General features: G+C 48.5%; 1 protein-coding gene across 1 annotated transcript in view; it reads right to left on the bottom strand.

Annotated features, from left to right (window-relative positions):
• The window catches only part of ADGRD1 (adhesion G protein-coupled receptor D1), a 121442-nt gene that overhangs the window by 29953 nt on the left and 71248 nt on the right, over positions 1–20241 (bottom strand). The window contains exons 16-20 of the mRNA XM_077187894.1: positions 11792–11895; positions 9270–9381; positions 4717–4870; positions 2969–3035; positions 1957–2023 (exon numbers count right to left, since the gene is read on the bottom strand). Coding sequence (XP_077044009.1) covers positions 1957–2023; positions 2969–3035; positions 4717–4870; positions 9270–9381; positions 11792–11895 — 504 coding nt within the window. The remainder of the gene's footprint in view (positions 1–1956; positions 2024–2968; positions 3036–4716; positions 4871–9269; positions 9382–11791; positions 11896–20241) is intronic.

Consider the following 20241-nt stretch of genomic DNA (forward strand, 5'->3'; position numbering starts at 1 on the left):
AACTCCCTGAATTCCACCCCATCCAGGGAAGCACACCAAGGCAGCAGGTGGCTGATGACAAACAAACCTTCTGCCACAAGTTTTGATGTCTTCTGTCAAAAATTCAGGTACTTTGTCAAGTCGGGATTTCCCCCCTCGACTGAAGACATGTCCCAGGCCTCTTGGGCTGAGCTCAGTTTGGTTTGCAAATGAACTGCAAGGGCTTTTAGTAAAACTGCTTTAAGAGGATGATGCAGAGGCTTGTGTGCTGTGGTTGGGGGCGTGGGGGACAGGGATCTCAAATCCCTAAGATGTATGGAGAAGCCAAAACACCTACATATAGAAGGAGCTATTTCCTTCATCATAGCCCTTGACTCAAACCCCAAGGAAAGAGCGTATTTGGTGAAGGAATCTGTGTAGGGCTGGGAGGTTCTGTGAATTACTGCCTAGACAAGAGTGTGTGAGTGTTCCTCCCCAGTCACAGCCCCTCCACATCCTTCTGCTCTGGGCTCCGTGAGGTCTGGGCAGGATAAATGTGGATGGACTGTGTCTGCCTGGTCCCTGGAGAGTGGGAGCTGAAAGGAGCACTCCCCTGTTTTCCTCACAGCATAATCCTCTTTCTTGGCAGAGACACTGCTGATTGAACTAGTCAAAAACTGCTTTTTGAGAAGTATTTTCAGACTTAAATGCTAGTTTATGCAGCTGGTGGCTAATTTGTTATTTAAAGAACACAGGCACACATGCACACACACCAGATAGTGTTTAGCCCTGCTATTTCCCTATAGGCACCAACACATTTTTCAGCTGGAATTTCCAATGCCCAGAGAGGTAATTTGTCAGCTCTCTTGCTGCTATTTTGGGCAGAGCTGGGTTTAGACTATCTAACAAATTGCTCTACGTGGATCAACCTTGTGAGCTCACTCTTTCTCTTTCTGAAAGTATTTGCATCCCTACAAGAACATCATTTGAGCTGCACAAATGTTAGATATCCTAAATCAGAGCCAGTTAACCTCTTGCTTTCCCTGCCAAGCAGCTGCACATGCAGATTTCAAGAGGCTGTGCTGGCTCAGGTGATGAGCCTGGTGTGTTTGGGTGACCACCACCCTTGGGCAGCAGCCTGGGCAGGTTTGGTGTCAATGACAGCATCCACTCCCTCCTTTGGTGCTGAGCAATGGCCAGAAAGCAATGCTAAAGTGAGGAGGGGACTCTTGAATATTAGATTATTTTAATTGCTCTCCAATCATCTGTATCTACACACCTTGGAATGCAAACTGAGGTGCTGACCTGGCACAGGTTCTGTGCAAACACTCCTGACCCCTGGAACGAGCACAGCTACAACTCCCTGCAATTGAACACGTGAGCACCATTCCACACCTGCCATGGAGTGTTTGTGTGCCAAAACACTGCAGCTGTGAGCCTGCACCCCTGGGAAGGGGCAGCTCATCAGAGCTGGACCCAGAAACTCACCTGGGCAGCCTTACCTGAACCAGCAAACCCACCTGACAGCCCTATCCAGCCAACCTGCCCTGCCTGAGCCCTGCAAACTCACCTGGGCAGCCTTAGCTGAGCCCAAACCCACCTGGGCAGCCTTAGCTGAGCCCAAACTCACCTGGGCAGCCTTACCTGAGCCCAAACTCACCTGGGCAGCCTTAGCTGAGCCCTGCAAACTCACCTGGGCAGCCTTACCTGAGCCCTGCAAACTCACCTGAGCAGCCTTACCTGAGCCCAAACTCACCTGGGCAGCCTTACCTGAGCCCAAACTCACCTGGGCAGCCTTACCTGAGCCCAAACCCCCCCGGGCAGCCTTACCTGAGCCCAAACTCACCTGGGCAGCCTTACCTGAACCCAAACCCCCTCTGGGCAGCCTTAGCTGAGCCCAAACCCCCCCGGGCAGCCTTACCTGAACCCAAACCCCCCTCACAGCCCTGCCCAGCCCAGCTGCCCTGCCCGAGCCCTGCAAGCTGTGCCTGTACCTACCAGAATGACAAACATGGCTGGTGCCACAAAAGCCCAGATTGCTCCGTCCTCCAGGGAGAGCCAGCAGCTGCAGGGAGATCAGAGATGTTCCAGAGGAAACACACAGGCATTGAATCAGTAATGTTATCAACTAAAAAAAACCCCCAGCTTATAAAACAACCAAAAGAGAGTGCAAGAAGGGGATGAATTTTGAAAGCAAGGGAATGGTAGCCCATGAGGAGAAGGCTCCTTCCCCCTGACACGGGGGCCCAAGGTGGGATCTCACTTGGGTTTGTCACACAGCCAGTGCCACCCCTCTGCCCCAGCCCAGCCTCACAGCAGCGCAAAGCTGCCAAGAGAGGAAATGTTTTATTTGCAATTTGCTGCTCTGGTGTCCTCGGCCACAGGCTGTTTCAGGGCTGGAGCACTCTGAAATGTCTCACTGCAGTGAATTTCTCCCATTGCAGCCAGAGGCAAATTGCAGCCCTCCCCTGGCTGGTGCTGGGGAAGGGGCTGGCAAACACAGTCAGGCCCTTCCTGCAGCTCTGAAGAGATGAACCACTTTGCCACCTGTAAAATTATTTTAGGATTAACTCCTATGGTGCTCTTTCAGATAATTTTACTCTTCTTTTCCTAAATTAGAAAGGAAATTAATTTTCAACGTTTTGGACATTATCCATTCCAGATTTCAGGTGTGTAACTGCGGTTTTCTTTGGAAGGCTGAATATCTTTAATCAATGATTACTCTCATCTTGGTGCAAGCTTTTCCCCCTGAGCAGGGAGCTCACTGAGGAGCTCTTCAGTGAAAAGCAGGAGAAGATCTCGGGAGCTTTTTGTGCATCATCTCTGCGAAAACCAGACATGAGGCTCCTGTGTTTAACAAGATCTCTACACAAGTCATCTCTTGCAGCCTCTCTCTGCTGCTCCTCAGGGGGATCCTGCAGCACCACAGCCCAGTTAACACATTTACAGGTTTCCTCCCCACCAGGCTTTCACCCCCATGGCACCTGCAGCGAGGGCTTTTCATACTCACTTGCCACTTTCTCCATAGCTGTCCAGGGACGAGGTGGCAGAAATGACACAGATCACCAGTGGGCAGCCTGCAGCAGGGCAGGGAAAGGCAGATCCAGAGGCATTATCAGCAATGAAAGTACATCTTCCAGTGAGCCCTGCAGGTTCTGCTAAATTTTGTATGAACCGCTCGGAGCCACTTTCAAATTCAGTCTAACTTGAGATCCCCCTGCAGCTGTTTAATCCAACATTAATTACCTGATGTCAGACAAAATGACTTTTTAATACAGTACCAGTTTAACTGTTAAACTGGATCAGTGCTAATGTCCCTGGGAACCACAGGCCTGTTTAAGCCTGGCTTTGCTTTATGGACTTGCTGCTCTTGCTCTCCAAGCAGTGCTACACGTGAAGCAGAATCAGCCTTATTTTAACCACTTTAACCACTGCCAGGTCCTGTTGTGCCACTTCATTCCAGGCCAGGAACTGGACAGGAGGCAAGGGGTTTATTGCCAGCAGTTCTGAATGCAGTGAAACCCATCCCTTCAAATATTAAATGATTGCTTGCTAATTCCTGTATGATTTAATAAAATGTGAAGGTTTGAGCTTTGATCATCTTACAGAATTTAATAAACAGGTCCCAGACAGAGTATTAGACATGATAGCTTAAAGTATCAATTTTCTTTTTAATTCTTTAGGTTTTCTGCATGAGGGTTTTACAAATTCTCTGACAGGCAATTTCTGCTTAATTTTACCACTATCATCCTCACAAATTGTGTAAAGTTTTCCAGTACTGTCAGAGGTATAATTTTTGGAAGAAGTATTTTCATTCTTTAATAACTGCAGCTAGAAGGACATTTATGAGTATTTATATATTTATATGAAGCTATGTTTATAAATATGGGGTATCCTCAGTAGTTAAGAAGCATTGTATTTTGAAAGCTTCTGTTTCTTCTATACAAGAAAAAACCCCAAACAATACAAAAAACCAGGCTGTAGAAACTCTGTGGTATATAATTCAAACCAATTTTAGGACATCCATTCTAAAAGGCTAAGTATGCCATTTATTGAGAAAGAGGAAGCATTAGACACAACAGAAAGTGTATTTCCTTCCAATGATGAAAAGATCTATTTGCTTGATGGGGATGAGTATATTCTCCCAATTTATATTGGGAAGTTCATTTTCTATGATTTTCTTCTGCTGTGTTACATCAGATCTGGGCAACAAAAACCAGGAAATTATGGAATTGATGTCATGTGACAGCTCAGAACAAAGCCTTCACTCTGTGGCAGTTTCTGCAGGAGAGGAAAGTGGCTGAAGTGGGAGAACATCCAGCACCACAGACTCTGTCACCTGCAAATGGAGGGCCTAGAAATCTTTGCTACAGCAAAGCACCAACCCATGAGGTCTCCTGACACTCCTGTGCCTGTTTTTCACACCTGACTCTGCAGGCTGCAGATGGAATAAGCACTGGTGTGAGTCAGAACCACAGAAAGAGCACAGCAGTGAGGTGAGGCCTCCCTCCCTCGGTGCTGCCACCGATGGGACAATCAGGGTCTGGTTGCAGAGGTTGTGGCATTCCCTGCACTGGAGCTGGCTCAAGGACTGCACCTTTTGAAGTGATTGCAGTCAGAATTAGCATTTTCTCATCCAACAGACCTGCTCTCAGTAAGGCAAACTGTGATCATAAGATGACAATTTCAAATATGCTTCTGAATATAATCTTGTCCTATAGTGAGGAGACTTAAAGTAAGCAGCTACTAAATGCTTACCCCATCCAATTCCATAATAATATAAGTGCTTGCTTTCTTCTGACCCAAATACTTTGATCACCATGCTGTAAAGATGAAATCCTTCCACCAGCATCCATGCAAACGCACTCAGGAAGAAAAAATGAAGGAGAATGGCCAAGATCTTGCAAGGCAGCTAAATTAGGAGTAAAAATGAATACATTAGTTCTTTGTGATACAGTCACATCAGTTTTCTTTTTTTTTTTTAACTTCTATAGACATTTACAGGCTAAATGCTAAATCACTGGAGTAAAACTGTCTTAGAAAGCAATAGACAATTTCATTTTTCTACTGCATTTTCAGATAGCTTCAGAGTAACAAATCCTTTCACCTTTAAAAAAATAATAAAAAACCCCCTAACAACATTGCCAAATGTGGTGTGGAAATCCAAATGTGTTATTTATTTATAACAGTAGGAGCAACACTCCCAATAAAGTCCACAAAATATTTAGGGAATCAAAACCGAGTGTCTGCATCTGGCTGTGAGCCTGCAGTAAATACAGGAGTCAGAGAAGTGGGGTACAAGTGCTGTCCTGTTCCCTGCTCCCTGCTTCTCCTTCAGGTGCTCCTCTCAGACATCTTCATTTTTCTCTAAGCCCCTGTCTGATCAGCCTTAAAAACAGGAGAATGGAATCCTTTCTTCTTCCCGGCCTCAGGGGCTCCCCACTGGCCTTTCCTCACTCACTCCTTTTCCCTTCCCCTTCCTCACTCTCTGCTTTTCCCTTTCCTCATTCTCTGCTTTTCCCTTCCTCACTCTCTGCTCTTCCCTTCCCCTTCCTCACTCTCTGCTTTTCCCTTCCCCTTCCTCACTCTCTGCTTTTCCCTTCCCCTTCCTCACTGCCTCTCTCGAGGAGCTCTCAGCAGGGTGGCTGTGCCCATCACTCAGGGACAGAGCAGATGTGACTGCAGGATGTCCCCACCGTGATGTCCCCATGGTGATGTCCCCATGGTGATGTCCCCAGGGTGATGCCCCATGAGAGGACCTGGTTTGCTCTGCCCCAGCTCAGCTCCCCAGCCCTGCCCTGTGTGTGCCAGGCTGCTGGGATGGACACTGTGCCCTGCAGCTGTGCCATCCCCCTGTGCCCCCTGCCCTGTGCCATTCCTCTGTGCCCTGCAGCTGTGCCCTGCCCTGTGCCCTGCCCTGTGCCATCCCCCTGTGCCATCCCCCTGTGCCCCCTGCCCTGTGCCCTCCCCAGTGGCTGCTTGTCCCCAGCCCAGGGCAGGGAAGGCTTTTGCCTCCCTCAGCCCCAGGAGGCTCCAGGCTGTGCTGGGGGAGCTGCACCAGTAGGAACCAGTTTGCTGCCTCAGATGTTAATGGTTCGTTCCCTCTGCAGTGTGAGCTGAGCTGTGCTGGGCTGGGCTGGCTTTTATTCTTTATGCTGATGATTTGGGATTTTGTACTCCAGTGAAAATTAAAATGTTGGGACTTGGTAGAGCAATGAAAATGGAGGCTTTCCTGCCCAGGCTCACTTGGACCAGTGCAAGGACATTCTAATGCAAATCCAATGGGACTACCTGTGTTCAAAAGCAATAAATTTGGGGTTAATTTGTGTAAGTGAGGTCTGTATGTGGTTTAGTATTTCACAAAGTTCAGTGACATATTATTAAACCAGATTAGCTTATTGACAAAAGCTGTAAGAGCCTTTCCAGTTAATTTTATCATAAGGCTATAAAATCCACTTTAATGCCTTTTGATTTCTACCAGAAGATTGGTCCACAAAAATCTAAATGCAACATAAAGCTGACATACAGGCTAGTTCTGTCAAATGGATATTTTCCAGCTTTAGAGTAGCCAAACAATATGAATCACAAAGCAGCAGAAAAATGGCACACAGGGAAGTAGCAGGAGGCTGGTCTGCATAGAATTTTGTATAATACCTAGTTGCAGATTTGTACATAAAATCCATAGCAAACTTGCTGCTCATTCTGGTTGGGGTTTCTGCCCTAATTATTGCTCAGCAGTTACTCTTACATGGCAAAATTGCCTTCTGTAAAAGCACTGAGAAGCTGAGTCCTCACACACTAAACCCAAGCATGTCTCCCTTGCTGCCCCCTGTGAAACACCCACTTGTGGCAGAATACCTGTAAAAAGGCAGGTATTTTCCTGCTACTCTTAGGGTTGACAGCTGGAGGGTCTGTGGAAATAGAGAAAGCAGCCCAGCCAGCAGCAAGGTCTGTCCTGCTCTTTCTGATGAGAAGGTAAAGCAGGCTTTCAGAAGGGCCAGACAATCTTTGTCATTTTTGTCCTGAGGACAGTCTTAAAGCAGATAGGTAATTTTACAGCTATATCACAAACAAAGGCAGCTTGTTTCACCTCTCCTTTTGGATGTTTCCAGCAATTCCAGGCAGGAGTATTGAGTGAGAAAGAGACAAATATCCAGAAGTGCAGATAGTAGAGACATTAGATTTTCCTGGTTGTGCTGGAAAAAGCCCAGTGCTGGCTAACACCTTATACTTCAATTTTCATTTTCCTGTGTCTCAGTAATATAAAGACACAAAAAGACATCCTGATTTTGGGAAGAATTGCCTTCCATGATCAGTTGACTATTGATGATAGGTGTCAATGACCAGCTTTTTATAAATAAATGAATAAATTAGGTGTACTTGAAAGATTAAAGTCCTGTTTGTGAAGATGGAGCTTTATGGTTAAAAATCATTATTATTCTACAAAAGAAAAAAAAGATCCACTGTTATTCTACAAAAGAAAAATTGCTGTAGAATGAATTGTAAATCATTAAATAACGCATCTGAGAATAGCAGGGAATGCTGTGTGCCATATCTGCAATCAAAACTGCAACGTCCCCAGAGGCAGAGATGGGAGAGGATGGGCAGGCTCAGGGCAAGGGGCGATGCCAGCCTCGGGCAGGGGGACACAGGGGGTCCTGCAGGGCACCCAGAACAGCTCAGCCCCACTCAGCAGCCCTGCAGAGGTTACAGACTGACCCTGCTAGTGCAAACACTGCCTCCCTCTCTGGAAACCGCTGCTCAGCAGCTCAATTACTGCTGCAATTAAAGGTATTTAGGCTGCTCTCAAAGCTAGTCAGGAGTGGGTAACGACAGGAGACCAATAAAAGGATGAATCACAACCCCCCGGATTCCAAGAGGACAAAGCATAAATATAAAAGCCCAGCAGACAGTATTTGCATCAGCTCTGTCAACTTTCAGGTCTTTACAGAGTTATCCCAAACAATTACAGCTCTTACAGAGGAGGCAGGGCTAAAACATCCACAGATTCTGTGAAGCATTTTATTTCCCAAAGCCTGGGGTGTAAAACAGCTCTCGCTTCCTGGTGCTGCCATCCCAATTTCACCAAAGCAGGTTTGGGACAGGCTTAGGGGGAAATCTGCACCTACTAAACTGCAGCCTGAGTCTGTGTGAGAGCTTCCCAAGCTGGACTAAGCAAGCAGGACCTGAGTGTGCCCAAGGCAGGTTATGAACGTGGGTGGCTCTGGGGCTGGTCCCTGGAGAATGCGGCTGCTCCAGCCCACAGCTGGACACAGCTGGAGCCCCACACCAGAACAGGCTGAGGCCCTGCTGGCCTTGCTCAGCTCTAAAGAGGCTTTCACACATCCTCTGAAGTGACTCGGCTGAATTGTCTGACAATTTGGGATGGGTGCAAAAGAAAGCCCTGTGAGAATACCTGACCCTGTCATGCTGGTGAACCTTCCATTGCCCTCGAGCCCATGTCCTTTCAACGGGGTTTTAGCTCTCTACTTAAAGAGGATTATTTTCATGCCTGGTTTCTACTGTCTTCAGTTTCATCTTTTGCTGCTCTCCAATGTCTCCATTTCATTTTCCTTCTAAACCATCCCCTCTCATTTTCTCCCTTGCACACTGCATGACTCATTCAGGACCCACCCGAATGTTAAACAGCAAAAGAATATGAACTTAGTTTTCCAAAGTGCTTTTAGGTCCTCAGGTAATGACTGCCTGTGCAAACCAGGCATTACAGTTATTTATAAATGTAGCAGAAATTCAAGGGATCCCATTTGAGCTGAATATAAATGTAGGTAGTTGTTGTGTTGGCAAAATGAACAATGTGCAAACCTCATATTTACTTCTATTGAGAAAAAATACCACCACCACCACCCCCCAGTAATAGAAGCCACTGGCTGCTTCTGAAAAATAATGTGGAGCAGCAGCTGGTCACAAGGTTAGCCGAGTTTTTACCAGCACAAACACAGAGCACCCTGGAAGCTTATTGTAAAATCAGGTTTTGCTCCTGTTTTTCAGGTGGAACTTTCCATCTCATGTTCCTTTAAATTTCATTTTTAAAATTAACAGTGGAAAGAAATTGGTTGTACTGGTATGTGATGCAGTTAGCTTGGCCTGTTTGTCTTGCTCTCACTGGGCTGCTTTGGATGCCAGTTTAATGGCTTAGCCCTGGTGCCCTGCCTGAGCATTTCCCCTGCAGCAGGATGGCGTTTTTGGCTAGGGCGCGTTGTTAAAGCCAGAGCTCCCCTGCAGAACCTTCCCTGGCTGTGCCCGCGGCCCCAGCAGAGCCTGGAGCTGCCCCGAGGACCCCAGAGACTCACGGTTGCGGGGCTGAGCTGGAAGCTGGCCAGCAGCAGGGCCTGGGCCAGCAGCACGGCGCTCGACAGGTTGGCGTGGATGTGGTAGCGCTGGTTGCGGATGGTGCTGACGGACCTGCGGGGCACAGAAACACCTCAGCACGGCCCAGGGCCTCCCGTGCAGCTGCAGCAGGCACCCAGCTGGCCCTGGCTGCGGCTGGGCTGACCCTGGGGCCTCGGGAGCTCTGCTGCCAGCAGCCTGGGCAGCGCCTGAGCAGAGCACCCCTCTATGCTGGCACAGCACAGCACCCTGCACGTGGCAAAGGGACGGCCAGGGGCACAACACCAGCAAGGGCTTGGTCCTGGAGGGTGCTGAGCTGACAAGGAGCTCACACCCCACAGAAAGCAAACCTGTGCCCACTCTGCGCCAGAGCTCCTGGGTTTATTTTGTCGGTATTTGCCTTTCTGGGAAAGGAGGGAACGGGGAAAGACATTGGTTCCAATTCTGATTTATACAAGTATAACTTCTGAGAAAGATAGCTCCATACACAGATGGGCAGTGCCTGTCTTGACAGGAACCTGACTGTGGTTTCAACATCATTTGAACGTATCTCCCTTGGCTTTTCAAAAACCAGCTGGAAATCTGACAAGAACAGGCTTTCCTGGAAGTCTGCTGACCTCGTGTTTCTGTTCTCATCCCAAAATAAGAAACAGAAAACAAAAACATTGATCTGAACATCTCAGGCTTGCCTTAAATTCTGTTCTCTTTGAAAAACAAACAGTGCTGGTGATAACAGGTTCCTATTCCAATGCACCCTCCTGCTGCACCGCTCCATGGAGCGGGAATGAAGAGGGAGGGCACAAGAAGTACTGAGATCCCAAACGTAGCTCAAGGATGCTCTGCCTGGTGCCAGTGGCTCTGTGCTGAGCAGCTCCACAGGCTGGGCAGTGTCACCCACCAGGGCAGCAGGGCTCACTGTCCCCCTGGGAAGGGGCTGCCCTGGCCAGGACATGGAGAAGCAAAGAACTTGCCAGATTCTTCTCCACTTATGTCACAGTCATCTAACACCACATTGCAAAATTCCACTTCAGCTGCTTAACGGGACCCTGCTCTCCAGTGAAAAGATAATCAAATTATTTTCAATTGGCAGTTTGAAGGATGCTGTATGTAGGTGGGGTGCTTAACCCTGTGACAGTCAGCTGGCTCCAAGCTCTCTTCCAAGTCTTGTTTGCCTCCAGCTCCTTGAGGAGTTTTCAGCCCTGCTGCAGCAACACCTCCTCCTTTTGCTTCTTTTTCCTTTTGAAACACCCTAACATCCAATTCTGCCCTCAGACTAAAATGGAGCAGATCATTCCCCTTAGCCTAAACATGCCAACAGCACAATGGCAGACAGGCAGATGTTGGACTTATTTAGAGTGGATTTTGCCACACATTATGCTCTTAATCCAAGTATGACCAACAAAAATCTCGAAACTTGGAAATAATACGGGGTCTGGAAAAAAACAAGCATTGCAGTCAGTTTACTGAGATTTAGCTAGTCCTTTTCCCTAGAAACTGGCCTCTAAACAGCATGTCCAAAATACAAGAAAACAAGAATCAAACTCTTAAGTGAGAAGAATATGGTTTAGTGTGTGAAAGGAGACAAGAACCCCAGTCCTTGCTGTACTCCCAAAGTACTGCACAGCCTTGGACAAGTTACTTCACCCTTAGTCAGGTTTTCTGTTTCTTATTTAGACACAAACCTTTATGAAAGCTTTTTTCCAGCAATGTTTGTACGAAGCCCAGCTGGGCCTCAAACTCATTTGTCACTAGGGGAACATAAATAGGAATAAAGGTCCTGAGTGCCCTGGGGCAGAAACCTTCCCAGCAGAGAGAGCCCTCACAGGGCTGCCCTGCTTTGGGTGCAGAGGTTTCTAACCACGAGCCATGGAGTGAATTCCACACTGCTTACAGTGTCCTTCACCCCACTAAAGCACCACAGAAAAGCAGCCTGGTGGAGAACAGCGAGACACTTGAACATCAGCGTGGGCTGCATGAGGTAATTGTGTACGAGCTGTGTGAAAATAAAGTCAGGCAGCCAGTGCTGACTGAGACTTCCTTACTGGGCACTCCTTTCTGAACTCCTGCCTCACAGACAGGGCAGTGGAAAAGCAGGAGGTGCTGTCAGTGTACGCTGAGCAACCCAGAGATGTGGGGGCAGAGAGGGTGGGCCTGCAGTCCCTGCTCACCTGGTACTGGAGTCCAGACCAAAGCCTCCTGCAAGGCTCTTTGCAAGGTTCCTGAACTATAGCAAAGCATGGACAGTTAAAAAAAAAATTAAAATCTCTCACGAGATTAAAATGGCTTGCTATATAAAGACCATCCCATTTCAGGAAATGAAAGTAATTTAGAAATAACCAACCAAGTGTTACAAATACACGTGCAGAATCTAATTAAGGAAGGTTGTAGAATTAATAGCCTTTGTTTTATGCTGAGCAGCTGAAGGGATCCTGCTCGCCTTGCTGCGTGCTGGCTGCTCAGCAGGTATGAAGCAAAAATTACTCACGACAGCACGGCGAACGTGACCAGGGTGATCGTCAGGCAGACGATGGACAGAGCACAGCCGATGTAAGTGATGGAGGAGAGGGCCACCTGGTGTTCTCTCGTCAGCTGCAGCAGGGAGAGAGAACAGGGCTGTGAGCTGGAGTCACACTGAGAGACCAGAGCAGAGCTGAGAGTTGGCGTCACACTGAGAGACCAGAACAGGGCTGTGAGCTGGAGTCACAGAGAGAGACCAGAACAGAGCTGGTGTCACACAGAGACCAGAACAGAGCTGTGAGCTGGAGTCACACTGAGAGACCAGAGCAGAGCTGGTGTCACACAGAGAGACCAGAACAGGGCTGTGAGCTGGAGTCACACTGAGAGCCCAGAGCAGAGCTGGTGTCACACAGAGAGACCAGAGCAGGGCTGTGAGCTGGAGTCACACTGAGAGACCAGAGCAGAGCTGTGAGCTGGTGCCACACTGAGACCAGAACAGAGCTGAGAGTTGGTGTCACACTGAGCACACACAGAGACCAGAACAGGGCTGTGAGCTGGAGTCACACTGAGAGACCAGAACAGAGCTGGTGTCACACAGAGAGACCAGAGCAGAGCTGAGAGCTGGAGTCACACTGAGACCAGAGCTGTGAGCTGGAGTCACACACAGAGAGAGAGACCAGAACAGGGCTGTGAGCTGGAGTCACACACAGAGAGAGAGACCAGAACAGGGCTGTGAGCTGGAGTCACACACAGAGAGACCAGAGCTGTGAGCTGGAGTCACAGAGAGAGACCAGAACAGAGCTGTGAGCTGGTGTCACACAGAGAGACCAGAGCAGAGCTGTGAGCTGGTGTCACACTGAGAGACCAGAGCAGAGCTGTGAGCTGGTGTCACACTGAGAGACCAGAGCAGAGATGTGAGCTGGAGTCACACACAGAGAGACCAGAACAGAGCTGGTGTCACACAGAGAGAGACCAGAACAGAGCTGTGAGCTGGAGTCACACTGAGAGACCAGAACAGAGCTGTGAGCTGGTGTCACACTGAGCACACACAGGGACCAGAGCAGAGCTGAGAGCTGGAGTCACACACAGAGAGAGACCAGAACAGAGCTGTGAGCTGGTGTCACACTGAGCACACACAGGGACCAGAACAGAGCTGTGAGCTGGAGTCACACTGAGCACTGCCAGCCCTGCCCTGCCCACAGTGTCCCTGTCCTGTGTCACAGCCCAGGCCCTCAGCAGCAGCGGCTCCTGCTGTGGCTGCAGGGCTCGGGCAGCCTGGGCAGCTCAGCCTGGGCAGCTCAGCTCAGCTCAGGAGCTCACAGGGCCCAGTGATGCTCCCAGGGATGCTGGCAGTGATACTGCAGCAATGCCCCCAGCAATGCTCCCAGGGATGCTTCCCAGGGATGCTCCCAGTCATTCCCAGCCCTGTGCAAGCACCACCATGCAGGGAGAGCCAGCAAACCAGAGAACCCAAAGCAGAGAACCCAAAGCAGAGAACCCACCCACCAGAGCCATCCACAGCCATGAAATGACAGATCCATCACTGGTTCTGTGCAAGGGATGGAGCCAGCAGTGCCTGCTGAGGGAGCTGGGCTGACACTCCAGCATGGAAACCCCAGCATGGACCCAGTGGGAGCAGCAGGAGGGCAAAGCTCTGCTCCCAGCCTCTGCTTCTGCCTGCTGGCATCTCTTGTGGAGGTAATGCAACTTTTAGGAACATTTAAACTGCAACCCCACGGTGCTCTCCCCCAGGATCTGTGTTAAACCTGGACAGAGTCAATGCAAGAAGGACAGGGTGGTTTGGCCACTCCAATTAATCAGCATGTGTTTTAACTTTCCATGCAAGTTCTCATAAAAGAATGACAAAAGAGCCACACCCAGCAAAGGGAGCCAGGCAGTATTAATATGTAATAAGTAGAACAGAGCAAGGCAGGAAAAAGCTTTCTCATCCTAGAAGAATTTTCAAACATTTTTCCTGACTTGATTTTGGACAGACTTGACATTTTCATAAACTGAAGAAAAAAAAATTACTCAATCAAAAAGCTTTAATTATGATGCTTGAAATACTGTGTTATTGTTTCAATCTCAATTTACTATTGACTAAATTCCAAGCTTAAAAAAAAAATCATTGATTATAACAAAATACTAAAAGGAATGATATCTTTCCAAAACTTTTTTACAGCACATTTATTTAATAAAAACTAGTCCTTTCACATATGTTTGGGATTTTCTATTATTTTCCACACACACACAATAAAACTTCCCACCCAAATGAAGTATTCCATCAGAGATTATCAAACCAAAGCAGCTCTACCAATAAACTCCCCATTAAAATTCCTTTTACAGGAGTGAAATAACCTGCCATGTGGTCATGGGAAAGCATTAATACAGACAAAAAGATGTGTTGTGAGTGTGGGTTTTTAGTCTAAGTACCTGCCAAGCTCACGTGTGCTGAGTTTCCAGCAGAAGAGCTCAGCAATCTGAGAGCCTGTAAGGGATGCACTGAAAGACAACTGTTGCTATGGTGTTACTGTTCCTAGGAAATATGATGCAGCTCTTGAGTATTTTTTCTTTGCCAGCCAAAGACACATTTCTTTTCCCTGACTGGACAGCATCAATTACAGAAACAAAAGAGTTCTGTGTACTGGAACAGCTTTAAAGCTCCAGATAATTCCTACAAAAGAGATGCTGTCATCCCTCATCCCCCAAAGAAGGCATGTGCAGGCATTCTCCACAGAATGTTCCTGAAATAGGAACAATCTGTGTGGTAAATGGAGCAGTTTAGAAGCGATTTCCTCATCAGGTACATTCATGTCCAAAATGCATGGACCTTATTTCCTGGCGCCTCCACCCTGTTCCCTGGCTGCAGGTGGCTCCCAATTCTGCAGAAGGAGGAGGGGAGCTGGGGAGGCTTTTCAGATGTAAAGTCACTCTGAAATCAGTATTTCTCAGCAGTCCTTAAGGCAGAAAATGTTCCCTGGAGAGCTTCCCTGCTCAGAGAGAGCTCAGATTTACAGTGCTCTGTGCTGGTGCTGCACTGGCAGAGATCTCAAGGGTGCTGTGCCCTTACTGTCACTGACAAACGCAGAAGGTCCAAGGAGCAAGCCAGGGGAAATGGGCAGAAATCAGAGAATCACAGAAAGGCCTGGGTTGGGAGGGACCTCAGAGCCCCCCCAGTGCCACCCCTGCCATGGCAGGGACCCCTCCCACTGTCCCAGGTGCTCCAGCCCCAGTGTCCAGCCTGGCCTTGGGCACTGCCAGGGATGCAGGGGCAGCCCCAGCTGCTCTGGGCACCTGTGCCAGGCCTGCCCACCCTCCCAGCCAGGAATTCCTTCCCAAAGTCTGCTCTAAACCTTCCCTGTGAAGCCATTCCCCCTTTCCTGTCACTGCCTGCTCCTGTGAACAGCTCCTCTCCATCTTGCAGGACCTTCAGGTGCTGCAAGGCCACAGTTGGGTCAGCCTGGAGCCTTCTCCTCCCCAGGCTGAGCAATCCCAGTTCTCTCCATGTGGGAAAGGTGATCCATCCCCCCCGATCAAACTGTTTGGTTTTTCCCACAGTAATCCAAAAGAAGATAATGATCACCCAGATATTTTTTTCTCCCCAATTTCTTTGATGTTGTGTTTCTAAGAAAGTCTGTCTCTGGGTTTTAGTTCAGTCTTTCTCCAGAAACCCCTGCAGGGCAAGACAAAATGTGAATCCTCTATGACTTAGAAATGAAAAAGGGAAAAAAAATCTCTTCTACAACAAAATGTACAAGATTCACTGAAACCTGAAATAACCTGCCCAGGTCCCTGCATCTGTGAGCTGGAAATTGCTCTTGCTCTGGTGAGCAGAACCAAAATCTGATGAGGCTGTAAGAGTGCTGCTCCCGAGCCAACACTCAGGCCAGCCTGGTGGGAGCTTCCTGCAAAGCAGCAGCTCTGCAGGGCAGCTTCCCCTTGCCCCTGTGAGGGACAGAGCTGGGCTCAGCCTGAGCCAGCTCCAGCTGCAAGGCAGGGCCCAGAGGGGCTGCAGGGGCTGCCCTCAGAGGCAGAGCAGCTCCTGCCCATGCAGGTGTGAACTGCAGGGAAAGAGCAGGGGAAAAACGCACAAAAGAGCTCAAAACCAGGCTGGGGATGATCTCCAGGGTGTGCAGCCTCACTGCAGGGCTGCGGTGAAGGAGGGAAAAGAATTTGTATTTAAGGACACCAGAGCCCCACAAACCTCCCACCCCAGCTGCCACAGCACACCTGGATGTGGTGTGTTCCCATCTGAGGGCATAAAAGGAGCAATTTGTCAGAAGTACCTGGGTTGTCAAAGCATTGGGCCTCATTAATTAAGAAACGATTTCAATTAATTCCAGTGCTCTGATAAGGGCTGTTTTTACCTAACCTCAGTTTGTCTTTTTGAAAGTTTACAGACTTCCTGCATGATGTGGAATGTAAAACAGTAATTTGGGATGGGTTTGTAGTCAGCGCAAAAACTCTAATCAAGCTGCATTGCTATTATTAAGGAAAATAGCATTAAAAAGTACCAAATAAAACACTGAGCAAAGTGTGAAGTCATCCCATCAGCCTGATTCTCACACTTGTCCCAATCTACATTAAATTATTCTTTTCTTCTAAAACATTTAGCTTCCTTGCATTGATATGGTCATTCTTTCACCCTGAAAAGCCAGGAAACGAGCTCGTGCAGTCAGGAGTGTCAGCAATACCAGCACTAAGAGACAGATGTTTCTGAGTTTCTGCTTTGACAAGGTAAAACCAAAAGTTCCTCCCACCCTTTCAGCCTAGGCTGTAGCAGCCCCTGCCCTGGGAGCTGCTGGAGGCCTGGCCAAGGCAGGGGATGGAGCAGATCCACGCTCCTGTGGCACTGCCCCAGCCCTGGGCTCCCTCCTAAGAGGAGTTACTACATTGCTTAACACGTCTGTTTTGGAAACTCACAGGCAAGCCTGAGAAATGCTCCTGGAAAGACACCAGCTCAGGCTGCAAGTACAAATCTTTCATTTATAATGCTGTTCAAAAAAAAAAAGAAAAAATATAGAAAGTGCTATCGAACCCCTCTGTTTATAAATAACTGCAAGGAAGATGAAAATATATTATAATAATGAGATGGTACTTTTTGTAGCTGGAGGAGCTGGGAAGGGTCATTCAGGCTGAAAGCCTTATTCAGTAGGCTCCACAGGAAAAATCGTTTGTGTCTAGAGGGGAAAAGCTCCTTATTCCTGTGAAGTGACTGAGTGAGCACACACAGGAGCACAGCAGCCCCCAGCCAGCCCAGGGCACCTGCCTGGTGCTCCCTTTCTCCAGGGCACATTTGCCCTCCTGCCCCTGTCCCTTACTCACCTCTCAGGCCATTGACTGCACTCTTCTGCTTGGCAAAGGGTGAACTTGGCCAAAGGAAAACACTTCCAACCTAAAATTTTCCCTTCACATACTGCAAATCATCTCTCTATTTCTGCCTTCAGAGGTCACGCATCAGACAAAGGCTGAGCTCAAACACTCCAACTAGGGCTTGTCACAGCTGATCCTGACAGCTGTACCAAGTGACAGCTTCACTGTTACGACACCAAAAGCAGTAATTTCACTGTCCACACTACTTTAGAAATCTCCTTTCTGAAAAACAATTTGTCCTCCAGAAAAAGGCATGTTCCTGAACCAAGAAAGGTTTCATAGCCTCCAAGATGAGTCCTGCAAGCTGAGCAGGAGACCACAGCCCTGGTTTGTATTTCAGCCTCAGTCCCTGGCACAGCCCAGGATATGTCTGCATGTGCCCATGAGTGGGCACATTGCATTAAAGCAGGTGTTTGTTCACTGCTGGAAATGCCACGACAGCTGCATTCTGCCCTAGGTGCAGACAGAAGGTGAGTGAGATTTCCATCTCCCTTTTGCTCAGCTTTGCATCCCACAGGAAATCCCTGCAGTGCAGATGGATTTTCCTGTTCATTATCTGACAGATCTGCAGGGGCTGCCCAGCACTGAAATCCCCCCAAACCCTCTGCAAACCTGAGCATCCTCCCTGAGCACTTCCTGGGGAGCAGTTACAGCCAAATCCACTGAAGTTGTACCTTTAAAATGTAATCTGAATCCAATTAAGAAAAGGATGAATAATTAACTTTGGCAGCCTGAGTGTCTCAGAGACATTAAAACGCTGGCCTTGGCTGATGAAGCTAATGGTTTTAATTGCCTCCAGAAAGGCTGCTGAAATTCAGTCTCAGCCCAGAGAGGCCTTTATTTACATGTGAAATAATAATAACAATACAAATCTCTGTTTTCCTTCAGCTTGCCAAGCACTTTGTTAGGTACAAAACATTCCATTTTTTAAAATGAACATCTGTGGTGAGTTCAGGAGGCTCAGTCTGCTCCTGAGAGCACAGGGTGGATTTTGGTGGGGCCATGCTGAGTGGCACTGTACAATCACCACCCACAGAAAAGCCTCATTTGGTGCACAAACTTCTTTTCTCAAGCCACCATGCATCAGATACTGCAAATGTAAAGAAAAAATGGCCTCTGAGAGCCACAATGCAATCATCTTTATCAGCCATTTCCAGCAGAATTGTTTTTGAATTTCCCTTCTCTGTTAACTCCACAGCTCCCAGCAATTTCCAACAAAGTGCTGCAGAGGGGGATTTTCAGGATTAAAGGCACATTTCCCTCCAGCCAGCCCAGCCTGGTGTTGCTTATTTAAAACTTTTCACTGTGACACAAAAAATACAGAATTTTCCAAATATCTCTGCCAAGATATTAATTGGTATTTTTAAATGCCCACATCATCTTTCAAAGTAGTTCTGGGCACTGTGTCATCAAACAGTAGGGGTTCTGCTCATTACAAATCTCAAAGTTCTTAATTCAAATGAAGCTTGAAGGAAGCATGGCAGGGAGGAAGGACTCAAGTTGTGAGGTGATATCAGATTATAATAAAGTCTGGGGACTAGAAAAGCTGATATTTCCAAGTTCTTCCAAAATCTGTGAGTGCAGAGCAGGGTGGGGTTTTTTTCTGCCTTCCTTTCAAGTCTAAGCCTGCAGGAAATGTTTAGTGCTGTATTCACAGCAGATTATCCCAGACTCAAGGAGCTGCTCTGTGCATCCACCAGGGCTGGTCCAGCTGCTCTCTGTGCATCCACCAGGGCTGGTCCCCTGCTCTCTGCCCCAGCAGGAGCAGCTCCTCCTGGTCTGTCCATCCTGCAGGGCTGGTCCCTGCTCTCTGCCCTCTGCTCCTGCTCTGTTCATCCACCAGGGCTGGTCCCCTGCTCTCTGCCCTCTGCTCCAGCAGGAGCAGCTCCTCCTGCTCTGCCCAACCTGCAGGGCTGGTCCAGCTGCTCTCTGCCCTCTGCTCCTGCTCTGCCCAACCTGCAGGGCTGGTCTCTGCTCCTGCTCTGTGCATCCACCAGGGCTGGTCCAGCTGCTCTCTGCCCTCCTCCTGTCCCATCCAGCAGCCAGACCCGAGTGCCCTGGAGAGCCCCACAGGGGGATCAGCCCCACAGAGGGGGGGATCAGCCCCACAGAGGGGATCAGATCAGCTCCACGGGGCACTCTCCTGCCAGGCTGGGTCTGAGACCCCTCAGAGCAGCTGAGGACAGTCAAACACCAGCTCCCAGGACAATTCCATTCAGTGAGCGTGTCCAGCTGTGTTTCCCCAGGCTGGGCTTTGGCTCCAAAGGCCCGTTTGGATCAGGGCTGGCACTGGGTGGGGCTGTGCCCTGGGTGCCCCTGAGCCCCCAGCCCAGCCCTGGGGACAGAGAGGCCCCTGCAGGAGGCACAGCAGGCTCGGGCACAGGGTGACCACACCTAAGGAGAACAGTGATGGATAAAGGTGCTCATAACATTTCGTACTGCATGGGAAATCCTTCAGTCAGCAGGGAGAACTGGCTGCCAAGTGGTTCAGTGCTTTCATTTCCACCACAGAAAGGAAGTCTGTGTTCTTTTGGTGAGTATTCTGATTAAAATAGGTACTCTATCATGCTTCTCAAACAAAGCAGTTATTTCGACAGTTATAGCACTCTTAAACATTTGTGCTTTTCCAAAATAAAAAGTCATTTTTGCTCTCCCCTGCTGAGTGAAATGCAGTAAGTGCCAAACAATTCTCTGAGGAATTTGAGGGTTTAGTATCCTGCAGCACTAGCCCAACTTTTCCCTTGTAATTCTGTGGGATTAGGGACACCCAGAAATTCCCCAATTTCCTCCCATGGAAATCAACAGAGCTGACCTGGCAGAGGGGCGGAACAGCAAAGGAAGGAACAAACTCAAAATCAAGAAAATCAAGTTCAAACCAAGGGTTCGAAATCAAGAGCAGCGCTGGATTTTCAGGAAGATGAGCTTGGGTGCCCTAAGGACAAAAGGAACCCGATACCCAATCCCAGTGTGAGAGGAGCTCCTGCACAGGGACAACGATCCCTGCCATGAAATGGAGGGGCAAGGGGAGAGACCCAGAGAGCAAAGAAAGTTTACAAAGCAGCACTGGAATCAACACCCAGGCTGATTTATCTTTGTTCATCTGAT

The sequence above is a fragment of the Agelaius phoeniceus genome, chromosome 18 (genome assembly GCF_051311805.1).
Source record: "Agelaius phoeniceus isolate bAgePho1 chromosome 18, bAgePho1.hap1, whole genome shotgun sequence".
Classification (NCBI taxonomy): domain Eukaryota; kingdom Metazoa; phylum Chordata; class Aves; order Passeriformes; family Icteridae; genus Agelaius; species Agelaius phoeniceus.